Genomic DNA, 20,588 nt, shown 5'->3' on the forward strand with positions numbered 1-20,588 from the left:
TAGCTTGGAAATTGAGTTTTTCTATAGTATTTTGGTTTCTTATAAAGAATTTATATAATTTTTTGGCGATCAGGTGTGATTAACCTGTAATTAATCTCAGAACTGGTATGTTATTGTATGCTGGCCATCTTGGAATGCTATCATGCATGCAGTGTTATCGGTGAACTTTTGGTAAAAATTGGAGTTTCCTTCATTGGGGGTGGTCCGAGGGGGCTCTGCCCCCTGGCTAAGTAGCACGGCTTACTAGGTTAGGATAGTTTAGGGTAGGTTAGGTTAGTATAGTTCCTTTTGTAATAGGTTTCCTTAACCAATCCCTTCCTGAACATATGGCTCCCATATGCCTTGTGTGTGGACAGAACCATTCCAGGGTTACCATCATAGCAATAACATGTCCATTCTCTCTCCCTGTGTTTTACCCCACCCAAAACCCTCCATTCCCAAAGGGTCCCCAATAAAGATGTGAGGTTGATAATAATTTACTGCCAAATTAACAACACCACCTCCATCATCAGCAACACTGAAAGTATAGGAAAACTCAATTTCCAAGGTAATAAGCCGTGCGGAGTTGTTCTGTCTGTCAGGATATTATGTTTACATTTTATTGTTTGGTTACATGTTGCAGAGAATTCCTTCCTGATCAAGCTAACCCTGTCCGGTGACTGACACCCCAATGTCAGTCGATGCAAAACTTCAACAGCCGACTGGAATTACCCACATAGGTTCCCAAATTACATTTGGGACAAGTAAATAAATACACTGTTGAAGATCACAGCAGTTCCAGTAGGGTGTCTTTGAACTTGAAAAGACTTCTGATCTTTAAGGGGTTCTTGAAAATAAAATTAAATTTAACATATGAATACATACAGTACTGCTAAGTATGAAAATGAGTTCTCGTTTTACATGTTTGTATGTTGAGCAAAAAGGCGAAGATATATACAGTTCTTTTTTAGGTACATTAAAAGTGGGTGTTTTACGCTTAACAATGTCAGTTAAAAAAACTCTTAAGATTTTCTCAAATAGGTGGGATGGATAGCAATTTCTGCAAAAATAGTTTTTAAGAAAATTACTTCATGAAATTTGACCCAATTGCATGATAAATTATGTGCCGTACATAATAAACTCTTACATGTATTGACTTTAAAAACCAACGGACAAAAGCTAAAAAAATTAGTTCCCAAGCCAGTAAAAGTCCTCTTTCTGAAAACACCTGTTAAAAATTTATCATTACGTCGCAAGATTGTTATATCTAAAAATGACAGTTTGTTATCCGATTCTGTGTCCATAGTAAAACTAATGTTCAAATGAAATGAATTAATGAAATTAAAGAACAAATGTGCATGATCTTTTTCTTTAAAGAGTACAAATGAATTGTCTACTTATCTTTTATAAAAAAACATGTTTAAAAGACAGAGGACACTGATCAAGATACAATTTTTCTAAGTGACATAAAAATATTGGCAAAAGTGGGACCCAAAGGAGAACCCATTGCCATGCCATCTGCCATCAGTTTGTTTGTAAACTTTTTGGTTAAAAATGAAATACTTATCTATCACAGCCAATTCCAACAATTTCCTAAAAGAATTAATATCAAAACCTTCAAAAACCTAACTTCTTCAGTAGGAAATAAAGCACTAATTATTTTATATCTATAGTTTCAGTGAGATGTACGTTTGTGAGCAATGAAGATGCATGATAACTAACCATAAAATGACTAGGGTGTTGCTGTTAAATCTCAGGAATAAATTGGGGAGAATTCGGTAATGTATAGTCATTGCTTGTTAAACTGTTGAGTAGGAGGACTAGAAATTTGGCTAAGGCAAAATTTGGCGAGTTATAGGCAGCTAATATTGGACATAAAGGAATTCTTTATGGATTTTGGGTAACCCATATGAGGAACTGAAAGAAGAGCCAGTATTGTAAAGTACCTCAGATGCACCACGTGAGATGAGCGATTGTGAGCATTTTTCAGAATTTGTTCGTGGGTTAATGTGTTTGTGAATCAAGGTTTGTGTGTACTCATAAAAATATATGTATATATACTGTATATATATCAGTATTTTTTTTAAAGTTTTCTGTCTAAAAGTAATAGAGGTGCAGTATATTCCTTTTGTAAATTTATACAGCCCCAGTTTAGGCTGATTATTCCAGCCCCAGTCTATATTTCAGGTTGCTGTTAGTATTAATATTCTTAGAGTATTGTAAAATGGAACACCACTACCTTGCCCCTCTGGTTCATAACTGCTAGTTTGATTCTAAATGGGTGCATTTTTTAGTACCAGCCCCTTAAGGATGAACATATGAACCTAAATAAAAAATGGTAAATGTCAGAAATATAAACAAAAACATAAAGAAAGGGCTGTAAATTTTCCAGTTGGTAACTGGCAGGGAACAGGCTATGATAGTAACATGATTCTAGGCCTTGTTTTATATAATACTGAAGTTGTTAAACCTGATGGTGAACTTCAACTTAATGTGATAATTTAAATAATTTTGTAGGGAAAAAGGTGAATGTATGTCAATGCAAAATTTATTTTATGTTCCAGAAATGTACAATGAGTAACAATAGCACACAGACGTTTGCCCAGAGTGGTGCGTTGTTGAGGGACCGCAGGCAGAAAACCTTCAAGATAATTGTCATTGGAGATAGCAGCGTTGGGAAAACTTGTCTTACATTCAGGTATATTGTATCATAATTTATTTAATGATTTTACATGAATTATTTTATGAAAATACAATGTACAGTCAGTCCCCGCTTACCGGCGGCATCAGTTAATGGTGTTTTGGTGTTACAGCGCTTGGCTAGCGACATTGTTAACGAGATTTTCAGTGCTGGTAAGCAGTTCATTGGCGTCGGTAAGCAGTTGATCGGTGCTGATAACCAGTTAACGGCACCATTAAGCGGTTTGTCAGCGCTGTTACGGCTGATTTTCTGTTATCAGTGATTTTCAGTTAGTGGCGCTCGGCCGGGAACGGAACCCCCACCGTTAACCGGTGATTGCCTCCACAGTGTTTTGTGATTTCTCATATAAACCACATGGATTGCCTGTAGTGTGGTAAGGCTTAAAGGATATGAGAGGCCTATTATGGACCTATGTACTCAAACAACTAAGTCCCATAAACCACAATTATGCAAGTCAACAAACTGTAGTATCATCCTTATGTTTTCACTACTGTATGTGAGAGTAAACATAAAATTATTTAAAATAAGAAATTTTTCAGGTGTTCACTTTCATATGGTTTACTGGTGTCAGTTATATTAAAAAAAGAATTCCTTTGTTCAAATATTTAGTTCTGATTATCTTTCATGCCTTCTTAAAATGAGACTGGATTAAAATCCAGTCTTGTTTAACAATGTAATATGTATTTAAGTAAAGTCCTCTCTAATAAAAACCCTTCTATTTTTTAGGCTGATCATAAGCCTCAATTTTAAATTTTGCTGTAAACAGGACTTGTTTACCTTTTTTGTGGGTTATTGTTCCAAACCAAAGTGAGCTCTACTTTTTTCTTCACCATATTCAGAGATACTGAAATTAGAAGCCTTCTTGACATAGCACGGCAGTACACTTCGGCTCTGTCAGATGTTTCACTACGCAAGTCACAAGCAATATTGTTCTCTGGGTTTTGCTGTTGATGCACTTTCCATACTTATTTAGTTTACAAAGGGTGAACTGTTTCATGTCTACATTTTCTCCTTCGTATCTGATCTTTACAACATAGCTATCAGCATCAGTACTGTATAGCTTTCTTCCTTGGGATTAAGTCTTATCACTGAGCAGATTTGCTTCATGCAGGGTCAGTTGACCTGCTTTTCCTTCCTAATTTCTGAATTTCCTTCCTCGTCATTGCTCCTACATTTATGTAAATGATTGTCAGTAATCTGTACTTGCTATATTCCCCAACCAAAATAAGCTTTGTAACTATAACACACTGATTGAATGCATACATATACAGGCAGCCCCCAGGTTACGACGGGCTGGGCTTACAATGTTCTGAGTTTACGACGCTCTTCAAATATGTTCATCAAAAATTATTTCCCAGGTTACAACTCATGTTCCAGGTTTATGATGCAGATATGGCAGAAGAAATATGGCTCCAAAATGGCAGAGTGGTCAAAGTTTGGAGGATTTTTGATGAAAAACTCAATAAAAAAAGTAGGTTACATCATTTTCAAGACACCAAAGGATTACAAGTAAATTCAATGATATTTCGGGTTACAACAGTTTTCGGCTTACGACACGGCGTCGGAATGGAACCCCCGGCATAAACCGGGGACTGCCTGTGTACCCATGCTTCCCTCCCGCATCCTCCTACACGGCACGGCTTTTCATTAGTTCCTCTCACAGTTCATTACGTATCATTTGTTTTTGTCACACTGTTGTGTTGTTTGTTAGGTGAGCTTTACTAGTGGAATAAGAGAGTGAAGTTTTTGTGACAGTCTTGTCTTTGTTATTTTTTCTGCTTTTGTGCTAGTGATCCCATCAGCATGAATTTGCATGGTGCCCCTGAAGGAATGTAACGGTGATGTGTTACCCTTTGAAAAAAGAAAGGTTCAATTGGAAAATTTGAAGAATCACATGATATTAAATTAAGCTACCTGCCATTTTAAAATTGGGTGACAAAAGGTGGCTGATAACAAAAATAAACATGGTTTGTTTACCAGAGGCCAACTGAAGTCGATGTTCTTGGTATGGAATTGAAGGCAGTTTCTCAGGGACTTGGCATTTCCAGTTTCATGGCATCTAATGGGTGACCGACTTGATTTCATTACTGCCATGTCCTGTCAAAGTGGACATCCAGGGAGAGAATGTCAACTGACAGACAGAATTAGAGATCATTATTATTTGGATCTACTTTTGGGATTGGTGATTATAATGCTCCTTCAGTAATTATAACCTTAACTTCTTCTCAAGGTTAGGTTGAAGCCCCCAGAATTTTATTCACTGGTTTTAATGAGCAAATGCAAGTCACATACTGCATTGATGACATTTAAATGCAGTTGCTTCATACTGTATAATGTCAGTGTGGTATGGTGATCTGTTTGCTAGAACAGATACAGCTGAATTCTAGTTATCTTTGTTCTTGCTTGACAGTTCAGTAGTTTGACCACCAGCTCATAGGTCTTTGGCTTGTGCTTCCAGCACCTAGGCCTTGAAAAAAATAATCATATATCCGGCTGTGATGCTTGACTGACTTCATTAGGGCCATTCACAGGTTGACTTGAATGATTGACCAACTATTAAAATAATGATCCTGTGGGAAGCTGGATTTTAAAATGGCTGTCTGACCATAGGACCTATTCTCATAACAGAAAACCATTTTCTTTACTAGTATAGCCTGTGTCATCTCGGTTCCCTTAGCAGTATGTTGACAGTTTTCACTACTGCCAAGATACCAATCACTCATTTGCCAGGAATTAGAAACACTGGGAAGGTCACTTGCCTGTATTATAGAAACAAAAGCTATCAATACATGGTTCTAAGACTTCTTTCCTTTTCTATTTTGCTGTCCTTCTTATGACAGTCTTGAAAATGTCCCGGCTAAATTCAACTTGAGTTGTCTCAGATGAATATAATGCCATCCCTTTTAGACTCTTCCATTGTTCTAGTATAAAACTAAGATTATGAGAACTCAGTCTGTTTGCTTGGTGGTTCTTTATTGAGAACAACAGTGAATGTGGTATGAAAGTACACAAATGAGAGATTCAAATATCTGCTAATTTAAGTATGCATTAAAGATATGAAATAACTCAATATTGTTACTGAATAGATAATGAATGTATTCACATAATACATACAAGTTTCTATGTCATTATCAGTAACTTACAAAGATAATACGCTCTAAACAGGTATGTGATAAAATGGCCACTATCTAGGTTACAAATGGAGTTTCTTTAACTTTATTTCTTAATAAGGGAACTAATTCCACAACATAATTATCAATATAAACAATAAAGGGAAGTAACCATTCAAGTAGCATTGCCCACAATCATATATCCCCCCTCGAGTCTTCTGTAATACAGTGGAACAAAGGCTGTTTTCCAAAGTGTAGTGATAATGACTAGAGTTCAATATGAATAACATGGAATATAAAAAAATGAAACATAAGATTGAATCAAAATGCTGCAAGGCATTCATTTCATGAGGACATTAGTTGTTCTTATCATTGTCAGCATGCCACGTGGGCTTTTTGGTCTGCCGAGTTGATCTTCGGGGTGGTTCAGTCTGCTCCAGACTCAAAGGATTATTTAGTTGATGTGTGTGTGGAGAGATATTGGGTACTGTGGGTGTAGATGGTACCTCTGTCGGCATGTGGGCAGTATGTGATCTGAAGTCCTTGTAAACAGACACCCGTGAAAGTGTAGGATACACTGGTATGAAACGTCATAGGAATTTTCTGTTTCTGAGTGTGACCTGTCCTGATCCATCCACACAAACCTACATACTGGTCAAATTGATGGACCTCAATCACAATTCCAGTTATGTCCCATTTCAAAGGGTGTGGACCTGTCTGGTTTTGGATATGCACATGATCCCCAATGATCAATGCAGGTAGTGGTTTTGTATGTTGCTCTAACCTCTCTGCCACTTTCATGTGGCACTGCTGCAGTGCTGCCTCACGCAATGTCAAAGTGTGATGCCAAGTAGCATGTGGTTGATAATGACCAGGTGGGATCGGTATAAAGTCCCAAATAGGACAGCTGAATACACACATTGCTGGGGACAGTTTGGTGTCTCTGTCTGGTGTGTTTCTGTACTGTAAAATGGCCTGTTGGAAGGAGTGGGTCTCAAGACTTCCAACTGGTTTCGTATTGTCCATTACTGTATAAGACATTTTACAGTTTTTACCCCAACTTCCATGCAACAATTACTATGTGGAAAGGCCTCTGACTATAACCAATGATACACCCCCAGTCATTGAGGAACTTGCAAGTGGAAGAGGCAGTAAATTATGGACTCCTGTCAAATGCCAATTCATCAAGCATGCCAAATGTGATGAAGGTACGACGAAGACACTCAGTCAGACCTGCCCCACCATGTGCACGTTCAACTACGGGTCAGTTGGAGTATCTATCTACTACCAATAAGTAGTTGCAACTTTTGTATTGAAAAAGTCTGCGTATATGTACTGGAAACGGTAGGTAGGGTCGTACAGTCGGAGGTGTACTGGTGTTCAATGGGGCAATGTGATTGCATACCTGGCAACGTGCTTGCAAATTGCTGATGGCTGGGGTTATACCTAGCCAGAAGACGGATGAGTCGGCTCTTGCTGTCATTGCTGTAACACCCTGATGTGCAGAATGTAATGAGTCCAGGACCTCCTGCCTGAGCGAAGGTGGGACCAGAACACAATTCTTGTAAAGGATCACTCCATCCACCGCTTGTAAGTAATCCCTAAAGGGGAATTATTCCCAGATGGACTTGGGGACTTCCAGACAGTTGTCTGACATGCCCGAATCGATGGCTTCTAGTAGGGTTTGCATGTCGGGATCACTAGATGTAGCTAGGTGAACTCAATCCCATGCAAAAGACTTGAGGGCTTTCAAAGAAGAGACTGCTGCAATTTCAACCTTATCGTCTATCAGTATGACCAAGTCATGTACAGAGTCCATTCATTTACAAGGAACTGTGCGTGATTTCAAGCCAACAGGATTGGACTGAGACTGTGTCATCTATAAGGAGCATCCTTTCTGGCTGGCCTGTCGGATGTCAGGAAAGACTGTCGGTTGCGCGATGTTTGATGCCTGAAATGTGAACCATCAGAAATTTGTAGCGCAGCGTCTTTTCATTCAAGTTTCTGAGGCGTGAGTTTGAGATGTTTTCAAGGGACCGGTCGCCAGACACTTTCAGTAATGGCTTGTGGTCAACAGCAATGATTAACTGACTACAGCCCAGTATGAAGTATCTGGCTTTATTTAGGACATCTGCTACAGCCAATGCTTCACCTTCAGTTGGGGCATATCTCGATTCTGTGCTGTGTGTAATTTTTCCAGTCGTCTTTACAACAGAATGGTCTTGACACAGGACAGCTGCAGTGTTTCTGTAACAGCCAGAAGTCTAGTCCATCCTTGGACCAATCTGTCGCCAAGCATGTTGGTTTTTGAGAGTCAAATATCTTAACTCCCTGTTCAGTTTCACAGGCTATTACACTCTTTGACTCATTGAATAGGCCTTGAAGCTCATCTGTCCACTTGAATGGCATGTTCGGCTTCAGAAGTTGTCAAAACGGCATCATTTTGTCAGCCATGCTAAATGCATACACAACTTGATTGACAAGTCCATACCATGAACAAATCTCTGTAATGTTTCTTGGTTTAGGGAAATCAAGTATAGCCCAAAGGAACTTTTTGCAAGGCCTAACATTGTCAGGTGTTATCTCAAAACCAGCAAATTCCGCATTTATCTTCAGCAAAAGCAAATTTCTTGGGATTCAAGGTTATGCCATTTCTACCACACAAGTCAAGCCAATGGACTGCCTGAAAAAAGCTTTTTCTATAGAATCAGACCACAAAAGTACATCATCCACACATTTAGTTTTGTTTGGAAATTCTGCTACCAGTTCATCGTACCTTCTCGTACTACCATCACCCGATGTGATATAGCCCTGGGGTGCTGTCTTGTACCTGCATCGTCCCCATGGGGTAGTGAGTGTGGTGAGATGATGGTCTTCTTGACAAATGGGGATGCAATGATATCTGTTCCAGGCATCGAATACTGTCTTCTTTCCCTGTGGGACAGAATGGGCCTGATGAAATGATGACTGTGTGTGATGGGTTTCACGTGTTGCGTGGGTGTTAAGAGCCTGAAAGTCAATGGTTCTTCAAGGCTCACCGTTCTTTTTGGCGCAGACGACCATCCTGTGGCTCCATGTTACAGGTTCTCCGACTGGCACGGGTTCTAAGATACTGAAGTGAACATCTTGGTCAAGTCTGGACTTAACTGCCTCACGCCAGTGAATGGGGACAGGTATGGGTGTGTGGTGGGCAATTGGTTCTGCATCCAAATCTACCATGAGCCCTAATGGTGGGTGTGTCCATCAGGGGCAAGGGCTGATGTTTGCATGTATTGAAAGGACTTGCTACATATTTGTCAAAGAGAAAGTTTTTCAGGTGAGGTAAATTTTCAGCGTTCCTGGGAAATGGCGTTTCTGTTGGCGGGGCAGGGGGTAATTGACGTTTTGGACAGTTGTAAGGGTGCTGTGGGACTTGGAAGTAGGTCTTCTCCATGACAGCATTGACTGCATGTTCACCTACTGTAGGAAAGGTATCTGTGATAATACCAAGTGCCAAACATGTCTTCCTGCTGAGAAACAACTTATCTGTGGCATCTGTGATGTATGTCATCTGCCTTATCTCCATTTCCACACCTGCATCAGTCATTGCATGTAGCCACAAGATAGTGGCCCCAATAATCTTGATTCCAACATGTGTAGCAGAATGCGTCTGTATTGTCACAGGAATAAGGTTGGATTTGCGTAAGCCTAGCCGATGGATAACCTACACGCCAACAAGACAACTCTGACATCTTTTGTCTGCCATTGCAGACACTGTAGCTGAAAGAGACCATTTGTTTTTCAATTCAAAGCCTAAGGCTGAATAATCATCACAAGAAACCTTAGCATTAACATCAATAAAGGGTTGAGATGTTGAGTGTTTTTTAACCCATGTGTTTGTAAGTTTGTCATGGATATGATGGTCAGTATGTAAAGCATGTTCAAAACCAGAGTACATAACATACATGAATCATCAAAAGTATTTAAAGTATTGCTAAATGTGCATAAGGTATCAAACACAGTAGAGGCAGTGGAGATATTATTATTGTCTCTTGATATTTTTGGTTTGTCCTTACTATGACATACACTCTCGATGTGGTGGTTGCTGTTGCACAAATTACATACGTGTCCATATGCAGGGCAAACGGAACATCTAATATGAGATGGGTTGCTTGCACCATGACCCTTCTTTCCACAGTAAGTTAAGTTTTCTGACTTGTCCTTATGTATTTAACTTTTGTTTTTTCTGTATGTACCACTGGCGGCTGCCGCAGCATTCTAGTCTAGCAGACTTGAAGCTGAGCGTTTTCTAGCCTCCTTTGCTTTGACAAACTTGAATACCTCTTCTCAACTCATAACTCGATTAGGGTTACCGAGTAAGTCCAATTGGATCTCAAAGTCATTGAGTCCCTTAGTAAGAACATCACGACGGATGGCATCTGTATACTGTACTGTAGTTCACATCAGCGTTACAGTTCTGACATTGACTTATATATTTACATACAGTACACTGGTTTGGCCTCGAACACTGGTTTGGCCTCGTATGCGAGCACCGAAACTTCATGCAGTCCTATCGCAATCTTGTCGCATCTTTGCCAAATTTACTCAGACAACCATTTGGTTTTCTTCCCTAACAGCCAGTGTTTTTATAGCTGCAAGCATTTCATCAACTTTTTTTTTTAGTAAATTTGTCTCCAGACGAGCGAGTAAGGTCTTTTCTAAGGGGCTCGTCACAGCGAGGAGCTGTATGACTTTATCTCTGCCTTCCAGTTGTGTTGCGGTGACATACTCATTCCATCTTGACTGGAAGTATGTCCAGTCCTCACTTGTACCTGCCAGTAAGCTGGTTGGCCATTTCACTTTCTCAGCTTTAGCGGATGTTCCCAGTGTATGAATCATCGAATGGACCGTGATGAGTGCTGTTACACCAGCAGCATCCAGGTCATCGGTTTCGTACGTGCAGCTGGGGATCAGGCACTTTACAATCAGCATCTTTGGAGCGTAAGTACTGCATTCTTATAAGAACTCGAAATATAGTGAACCCCCACATTCGCATTCTCACGATTCGCGACTCACCGATTTGCGGGATTTTCTGTTTAATGTTCTGTATCTATAAATTATGAAGGAAAATTCGGCAATTCACCAACTTTTTCGTTGGTAAAATTCACTAATTAGTGTATTTTGATGTCATTTTCATGACTAAATACATTTTTTATGAGAAAAAATTATTTACTAATTTTCAAATATTATTAAGATTAATAATATAATAATAATAATAATAATAATACTGTAAGATTAAATAATACATAACTCAAAGAGAGAAACTGGTTTTCTCCCCTCCATTCAGGACAGACCCGACCTTATTAAAGTGAAGATACATGCTCAGAATTGATACTATTGAAATATTAAAATTATATTAAAGTACTATATTGAAATTATATTAAATTGATATATGTGTTTCAGGATGATAGTATAAGCATTTTTAGAGGGTAAATTTTATGACAAAATAATGATTTACGGTATGCACTAATATTCAGATATTAATAAGTTTAATAAGATTAAATAATAACATTAAATAAAAATAATAATTCTCTCTCTCTCTCTCTCTCTCTCTCTCTCTCTCTCTCTCTCTCTCTCTCTCTCTCTCTTATTTAGATGAGAATTTTTCTGACATGTACTATGTACGTACATTTCTTTTGTTTGTATGATAAATAAATGGTTTGCCTAATATAAATGGTTTACCTAATAAGTACTAATTTTCATATATTAAGATTAATAAGATTAAATAATAATAATAATATAATATAATATAATATTTTCCATACATATGTGTAATAAATTTTTTAACATTTTAAACAAGCAGTGATTCCCAGTCTTTTTTATCCTCGGCTTGAGAAAGGAGGGAGGAGGGTAAATGTCAATTTACTTGACAGTGTGACATATTGATTGGAGGGGAAGGAGTGTTGCCCTCAGAAGCTCAAAGATTTCAGTCTTTTGATATCGTAAGCCATTATTCTCTCTCTCTCTCTCTCTCTCTCTCTCTCTCTCTCTCTCTCTCTCTCTCTCTCTCTCTCTCTCTCAGGAAGAAGATAATGTTTGATTGTGTGTGTGTTTGTGTGTGTTCATAGTGTTTTAAAAATGTGTAATAAAGGTATTACATCTTTGGAAGACAAAAAACAAACATTTTTTTGGTGTCAGAAATATTAAAGAGAGAAACTCCTCTCTCTCTCTCTCTCTCTCTCTCTCTCTCTCTCTCTCTCTCTCTCTCTCTCTCTCTCTCTCTCAGGCTTAGAAGTACTTATGTATATATTTTAAGGGTACTAATGTTTAAGATGACTGAAATGATATTATTAACAATATAATTTTAAAGATTAATACAGTAATAGGATAATAATTTAGGGTATATTTGATGTAGGATGATACTTTAAATATACATTTGGTATTTGAACTTTCAAGATAGGCAGCTATAAGGGGGTTAGCAAGTATTCACGGATTTTAACTATTCATGGGGGGTGTTCTGGAGTGCATCCCCTGCGAATATGGGGGATTTACTGTAACCAACTCGATATTGTTACTGAATAGATAATAAATTTATTCACATAATACATACAAGTTTCTGTGTCAGTATCAATAACTTACAATGAAATATGTTCTAAACAGGTATGTGATAAAATGGCCACTATCTAAGTTACAAATGGAAGTTTCTTAATAAGGGAACTAACTCCACAACATAATTATCAATATAAACAATAAAGGGAAGTAACCATTCAAATAGCATTGCCCATAATCATGTAAAGAAAAGTGGGGATCAAGTTTGCAACCATAACATATTGCATTTTGAATGAGTTTTATCCTTCCAATTCTGTTAGACTCATAGAAGTGTGGAAATCAGAGTTTTGGATTTGATAACTCTCTCCATAAGTCACCAGATCCTTTGTGTGCTGTGACATTATGTTCTTCTTGTTCCAAGGTTTCATATGATGAAAGTCTGTGTTATTTGCAAACTTAGAGAATACTGCAGTGCATAATACCTTCTTATTCTTAGAATAAGCAAAATTTGATACATTGAAATGTTTGTGTGCTATAAATCATTAGGGCTTTGCACCTGTGATTGCAACCCTCGTGCAGTATTTGCAATATTTGAGTTATATTAGATACTTAGAAGTTACATTCATGTGCTTTCTAAATTCTTTTTAAATGTCTCTTTTATAATGTGTATATTTATTAAATTTTAGTTAGTTTTGGTTATTGATCTTGAGGCATTATTTTTATCAATTGGCAGGTTCTGTGGTGGCCAATTTCCAGAGCGAACGGAAGCAACTATCGGTGTTGACTTTAGAGAAAAACGGCTAAGAATTGACAATGAGGATATAGTAGTAAGTACTATTTCAGTGTTCCTATTGTGTTGTTTCGAATTAAACCCCCTCTTATGCATTACACCTGCACATAAGTGCGTGGGTGGAAGGGCCAACCGTTGGCTAAACAGTTGCATAAATTAACATAAATTTTTTATGCAATTCATTTTTCTCTCATGAGCAGTTGTATGTACCAAGTGCAAGTTGCTGTGTCTTATTTTCTTTAGGTTTCTTTTATGCTATTGGAAGTTAGTACTGTACTGTGTTAGGTTTTTAGTGTTGCTTTTGTATTTACTACCATAATCATCAAATATATATTTGTATATTTAGATGCTGTGGTGATAGTTTTAGTTTTGGCCTGCATGTTGAAATAAAGAGTTTTACTAAGGCAAATTTTGAATTAGTTTTATGCAGTTCAGGTTTCCCTTCATAGCCTCTGCTACACAGTATTGGTTTGGCTGAATTGTATGTTTATTTTATGGGGCCTAATAATTTATATTATTTTATGGCTATTATGCTTTTTGCCTTTCTGCTACTTAAACAGAAGTGAGTGTCGTTTAATATGACTGTGTAATTTTAGAACTTTTTGCTGTTTTGAGTGTGTATGCTTTCCAGCATTATTTCTGGTCAAAAATGTCAACAGGTATCACTGCACAAACACCACCCTACTTACAAACGAGTTGTGTTCAGGATGGCCGTTTGTATGTTGAATTGTTTGGAAGTTGGTTACTGTACTCTTCATGCCTATTTAAGTACAGTATGATATAAAATCAGTACAGTACTGTATGTTTTTTCATCCTAAAACACAATATACACGGTATTGCAAAGGGGAGAGCTCTGAGCACAATTTTAATTTGCAATCCTGTCTGTTTGTATCTGAATGTTTGTAAGTTGAATGTTCATAAGTAGGGTCTATAGTTGAATCATGTCTTGTTGGCCTCAATAGAAGCTAGAATACAAAGCATCGCATTGCCTTGAGTACATGTCCAGATCTTGATGGCATTACGCCATGTTTTTATATAATTGACTTGCCAAGCAATTACATAGCTACAAGCTTCCTACCACGGCAGTCCAAAAATTCAAATTTCACGGTGGCGCTACCATCACTAGTGTAGGTGACAGGGATTCACCCACTATCGGGACCGACAGGTACAACTCAGCAGGAAACTTCAGTTCATTTTCTGCCAGTTCCTGATCAACATCGGTGGTTTTGTGTAGTCTCTTTTCATCATCTTTTGGATTTTTGTTCCAGTTTTGGTGAAGTATTCGGATTTTATGTGGCTGTTTTATGTTGTTCTGTTAGCTTTGGTTAACATAATTTCCAATTGATTTAGAATGTCAGACTCTAGTTCTTCTAGTGTTTGGTAGTGCGCCGAAGGTTGTAAAACTAGACTAGTTAAGATTACTTACAATTCTCATACTAAGTGTATCAAATGTAGGGGGCAGGAGTGTAATAAGGAGGTTACATGCTCAGAATGTCAGGATTGGGATGATCAACAGTGGAAGGTTTTTAAATCTCATTTAGAAAAGCTTGATAGAGATAGGAGGAGGAAAGCGGCTCTTAAAGCTAGTATAGAAGCTATTCTTCTCCTCTTATCCCTTCTGTGTCTCCCATCCTTACCCCTGCTACTGTCTTACCACTTACTCCCTTACCAAGTTCCCATGCTTCTGATCTCAACACCATTGCCAGTCTCGAATCTAGGTTCGATAAGAAATTTGAGTTTTTGGCCAACGCAGTCGTGGAGTTAGGTATATATGTCTTTTAAGGCTTTTGTAGATAAAGTTTCTAGTGTTTCTAGTGCAAGTCCAGTGCAGTGATAGTGTTATGCTTTCTGCGGAGGTGGCTGTCTGTCCTACCAATGCTCCTAGACGTAGGTCCCTATCCTGCTCCCCTGCACCAGGGAGAAGACATACCAGAGCTTAAGGGAGTCTGGTAGTTGTTTGCCCACAGGCAGTTGCCCCCTCCATTGAGCCTGTTGCCCAGTCCCAGGCTGCAACAGAGCACCATTGGAAAGGCATCTCTTTCAGTACTCATCATCTGTCATCGAATTCAGACGGCTCTTCGCCCGATGGGAGGCGATAGCAGCGCCACTCTTTTGCCTCTCGGCCTTTGAAGAGGCTGCAGACATCTCTCCTCCTCCTGTCAAGAGGTTTAAGGAGGTCATTGTGAGTCCTCATCCCTCTTGCAGCTTCTCTGCTCTGCCTCCTTGTGTTTCTTCAGTGCGTTATCATCAGTTGACATGGGATAGTCCAGAGTCTCTCGGATCTGTAGAATGTCCAGTTTTGTCGCCAAAGCACTCAGACCCTCCTCGTAAGCGCCTGTCACCTCAGTCTAAGCGCTCTCTTGTTCCTGAGCGCCTATCCTACCTTGAGCACTTGGTGCCAGCTGCGCCACCTCAGGCTTCCGTGCCAGCTTGTTCAGCGCCAACTTTGGCTCACCTGGCACCAACTGTCGACCACTTGGCACCATCGTCTCCTTGTCCACATTTGTTGACCCAAGAAGATTCTTCCTTAGCCCCAATTCATCGCAATTAGAGTATCTTATGGGATTCTTAAAGAAAAAGACTGTCTCCAAGAACAAGGAAGCCACTCTCTCTTATCACATCTGATGAAGGAGAAGTCTCTTATGATTCTGTCCCATCTTCTGCTTATTTGAACCTTCTTAGGTTCTTTTTAGCCAGCTTTCCGGACTTCTTTAAGCCTGCGCCTCTGGATTCTCCTGCGTCCACCTTTCTTATGAGAATGCAAGTGATTCTTGTCTCCTTAAGTTATTCCTTTCCTCTTCCTTGAAGAGAGCTCTTAAAGAGGTTGACAAGTGGTTGGCTTCCAAGAGGGATCAAGGCAAGGTGACATTTATTCCCTCCTCCTAAGCTTCTTAAGAAGAGGTACCGGTTCTACGCCACTGGAAAGGCTCCTTCCTTGGGAATTTCTGCCTCCTCCCAGGGGAACTTCTATAGCTTGGTCGACGCTACGTGACAGGCTGCCTTCTCTGCTAAGGTTGTGTTCTCCTCTCCCGAATTGGACAGTCTCGTGAGGAACATTTTCAAGGTTCTGGAGATCTTTAGCCTCCTTGACTGGACTGTGGGGGCTCTAGCAAGGAAGATTGAGAACTGTCCAGTCCTGGCAGAGGACTTTGCTTCTGACTGGTTGAATGTTTTGTCTTGTGCGGACAAGACGGTTAGAGATGGCTCAGCAGAGCAGCTTCTCTGTATGCAATGGGCTCTCTGAAGAAGCGGGAGCTGTGGTGCTCTTTCGCTACGAAAGGAGTTGCCACGACACAGAAGTCAGCTCTCTTGTTTTCTCTTCTTGACAAGACCTATCTCTTCCCTCAGGACACCGTTAAAGAGGTTCTGTCTGCATTGCAGAAAAGTCATCCCATGATTTGCTGGCTCAGTCCACGAAGCGCCCAAAGGTAGCTCCTGCTGTAGTACCTATTCTTTCTCTCAGCTGCAACCCCAGCCTTTTCAAGAAGGACGAGCCAGACCCCAGCCTAGACTGCGTACCAGTCTTCGCACCCCCCCTCGAAGTCCTTCAAGAAGTCGTCCGTCAAACCAGCTGCTAAGTGAGAACTGTGTCCTTTGCACCCCAGTAGGTGCCAGGTTGCACCAATTTTGAGAGGAATGGAGTCACAGAGGAACAGAGCCCTGGTTAGTGCAAGTATTGAAGAGAGGCTACTCCATTCCTTTCAAAGAAAAGCTGCCTTTATCCAAGTTGCCGATCACCTTGACGGCTTACTGGGCAGGGTCCAAGAAGTTTTTGGCCCTTGCTCTAGAAGTCGACTCTTCCTCGCAAAGGAGCAGTGGAAGAAGTAGTGGACTAGTCATCGGAGTGGTTCTACAACAGGCTTTTCATAGTCCCCAAGTCATCAGGGGGCTGGAGACTTGTGCTGGATGTCTGCACCCTGAGTTTGTTTGTGGTGAAGACAAAGTTTCACGTGGAGATGACCAATCTGTCATGTCCTTTCTCCATCAGGGCAACTGGATGGTCACCCTGGACATGCAGGACACCTATTTTCATGTCCCCATCCATCCAGACTCGAGAAAATTCCTGAGGTTCGTTTTTTGGGGCAGGGCTCTCCAGTTTCAGGTGCTGTGCTTCAGCCTGGCCACAGCCCCACAAGTCTTCACTCAAATTCTCACTCCTCTTGGCAAGTGGCTTCAGCTTCTCGGGGTTCAATGTATCCCTCTATCTGGACGACTGGCTTCTCCGCTCCTCGTGGAGGAACAATGTGCGAAGGACTTGAAAAGGACTCTTTGCCTAACACAGGAGTTAGGCATTTTGATCAATTCTCAAAAATCATAGATGACTCCGACTCAGAGAATTCTCTATTTGGGAATGACTCTGGACTCTCGAGCTTTTCGGGTTTTTCTCTCCCACAAAAGGGTTGAGTCCTGTCTCCAAATTGTCCGAGAGTTTCTCTTTCTCTCAACCTGCTCAGCTCTTCAGTGGATGAGCCTCCGGGGCACTTTGGCCTGTCACTTCCCAGTTGCGTCGGAGATCAAGGAGGATCTTTGATGGTGGTTGTCAGAGGAAAAACTTCAGGAAGAAATTTCTCTCCTCCCTCTGAACCCCATCCTAGAATTCTATTCCGACACTTCAGACATAGGTTGGGGAGCTCTGCTTCACATCAGTGTCAAGGAATTAAAAACTATTCCCCTGGCCTTCAGGTGTTCTCTCTGCTAGTCTCAGGCAAAATCGTAACAGTCTACGCAAGCAACACCACAGTGCTGTCTTATGTCTGCAAGCAGGGAGGCACTCACTCCTTCACTCTCTGCGAGGCTGCAAAAGACCTCCTTCTCTGGGCGGAGCAGAACTAAGTCAAGATTCTCCCTCACTTCGTTCAGGGGAAACTGAATGTCCTGGCAGACGAGTTGAGCCACGGTCACCAGGTATTGCCGACAAAGTGGACCTTAGATTCCAAAGTCTGCCTCGATCTATGGAAGCTATGGGGCAGACTTTTCATAGATCTCTTTGCAATGTCGAGGAACCTCTGCCTTCCTCTCTTATGCTCCCCATCCCCAGACCTTCTTGCATGGGCGACGGATGCCATGCTCTTGGACTGGACAGGCCTTGATGTCTATGCCTTCCCTCCCTTCAGGTTGATCAGAGGTGTGCTGAACAAGTTCATGCCTCATCAAAATGTCTCAATGACACTCATCACTCCATTCTGGCCAAGAAAAGAATGGTTTCCGGACCTGCTGCAACTGCTTGTGGATTTTCTGAGGTTGCTTCCACAAAAACAGTCGCTGTTCAGACATCCCACTTCCTCAGGTTCCATCAAGGATTGTCCACTCCGGCCCTGACAGGATTCAGACTGTGAGGAGCCTCGACAGATCGAAAGGTTTTTCGCGACGGGTTGCAGAAGCTACTGCTAGATGTCGACAAGCTTCTTCTAGCAGGCTCTACCAGTCCAAGTGGACAGTTTTCAAAAGATGGTGCAGACAGAATAACATCTCTTCTTCTGAAACTTCTGTGAGCCAGATAGCTGATTTCTTACTCTTCTCGAGGACCTCTACTATTAAGGAATACAAATTGATGCTTAGTTCAGTGTTCAAGCATAGAGGCCTTAACCTGTCCGCGAAACAGGATCTTTGTGATCTCATCAGCTCCTTCGAGACTTCCAAAGTAAAGAAACCTGGTACAGTCTCCTGGAACTTGGATGTCATATTGAAGTGGCTGTCAAGCAGCTCATCCAAACCTCTACGTTCAACTTCTCTTAAGTCTCTCACCAAGAAGACTCTCTTCCTGGTAGTGTTGGCTACTGCAAAACAAGTTAGCAAGCTCCAGGTGATAGACAAGAGGGTTGGTTTGTGCAAGGAAATGCAGTCTGCTCTCTCTCTCTCTTGGTTTCTTCGCCAAGAATGAGGATGTTTCCCATCCCTGACCCTGCCCATTCATCATTAAGAGCTTGGTGGACATTCTCGGGCCAGAGAAAGAGGAGAGACTTCTTCGTCCTGTGAGGGCCTTGTGGTACTACCTCCTTAGGACTGAAAAGATCAGGGGCCCTTGAACAACTTCTGGTGCGCCGTGAGGAACCCTTCATGTCCTCTTTCAAAGAATGCTCTCCCTTTTTTTTCCTGAGAAGTCTGATTTCGGAAGCTCACTCTCAGGTTCAGGAGGTTGTCTTTCCGATCCTGAACGTTACAGCTCATGAGGTTCGAGCCGTTGCCACTTGTCTTGCGTTTTGGCTTAAGATGCCCATGTCTTCTATTCTGCAACCAATATTCTGGAGGTCCAAGTCAATTTTTGCGTCACATTACCTTAAGGGTGTCAAAACGGTGTTTGAGAACTGTAGTACGTTAGGGCCTTTATCCGTGGTTGGCATGGTGTTGGGAGAGGAAGCATAGGGACCCCCTCAATCCCTCTACTGTCTCCTTGCCTTGTTGTAAGGTTGCTGAGTTTAAGGGAACCTGAGGGTACCGTGTACCTGGGGTACCTGCCAGTTTTTAATGGTTGGGGTGGTGGTTTTTAATTTTGGTGGTAGGTGACAGTGTTGTTTTTTATTCTGGTCTATGCCCAGGGCAAGGGCACTATTTTTGTCTTTGTCAGCCATCAGTGAACTTCCATGGCTGCAAAGTACCCACTGACGTAGGGGTGACTCTTGGCCATACTGCCATGCCCTCTACAGGTTAAGATGAGCACTGACCAGAGGCAGAAATCACCTGCAGCAGCTCTCTTACCAGGTAAGGTACAACAAGCATTGACCCAATGCTAGCAACCTTTCTAGTTCAGAGTCATTCTTATTAATGTTTTGGATTGGAATATGTCCATGCATCCCACCTCCTCTCAATGTGGAGTCAGCTAAGTAATTGCTTGGTAAGTCACTGATATAAAAATGACATTTTTATGATAAAATAAAGTTTTATGTATACTTACCAAGCAATTACCTGATCAGAGCCCTCACTCCTCCCCTCAGATGGACATCAGGGTTCAAATTAATTGAAGTTTTCTACTGAGTTGTACTTGTCAGTTCCAATAGTGGGCGGGTCCCTGTCACCAACACTAGTGATTGTAGCGCCACCGCGAAATTTGAATTTTTGGACTGCCATGGTAGGAAGCTTGTAGCTATGTAATTGCTTGGTAAGTATATATAAAACTTTATTTTATGATAAAAAAGGGATTTTGACAAAGGAAAAATCTATTTCTGGAGAGGGGACCGTGTCACCCGGTGAAAAAGTCCATTCAGCACTTATTTCTAGGTAATTCCGTTGCTAGATACCAGAGAAAGCTAAATGAAATGCTGGAGTTACTACCCCCAGAGCGAGCTCCATTAGATGGAGTCGTGTATGGAAAAGGGTGAACTATAAAAACACGGAACCTTATCCTATAGAGATCCCAAAGTCAAAAGTCCCACAGAGAGGTGCCGTTACAAACCCATGCACCACTCGCGGACAGTACACAAACCACCGCTAGCCTCATTCCATGAAAGCATCACCCCACCAGAATGATGTTTACTATGGGGGA

General features: G+C 40.8%; 1 protein-coding gene across 11 annotated transcripts in view; it reads left to right on the forward strand.

Annotated features, from left to right (window-relative positions):
- The window catches only part of LOC136825271 (ras-related protein Rab-33B-like), a 94,439-nt gene that overhangs the window by 48,348 nt on the left and 25,503 nt on the right, over positions 1–20,588 (forward strand). For 10 of the 11 annotated variants that reach the window (XR_010849273.1, XR_010849272.1, XR_010849274.1 and 7 more), the window contains 2 exons: positions 2,544–2,677; positions 13,052–13,145. Coding sequence is in view for 8 of the 11 variants with exons in the window: in XM_067081341.1 (XP_066937442.1) it covers positions 2,544–2,677; positions 13,052–13,145 (228 nt within the window). In the remaining 3 variants the exon portion in view is untranslated. Of the gene's footprint in view, positions 1–1,652; positions 1,758–2,543; positions 2,678–13,051; positions 13,146–20,588 lie in introns of all 11 variants that reach the window. The other variant, XM_067081345.1, reaches the window with a different exon arrangement.

This window comes from Macrobrachium rosenbergii, chromosome 37 (genome assembly GCF_040412425.1).
Source record: "Macrobrachium rosenbergii isolate ZJJX-2024 chromosome 37, ASM4041242v1, whole genome shotgun sequence".
NCBI lineage: Eukaryota > Metazoa > Arthropoda > Malacostraca > Decapoda > Palaemonidae > Macrobrachium > Macrobrachium rosenbergii.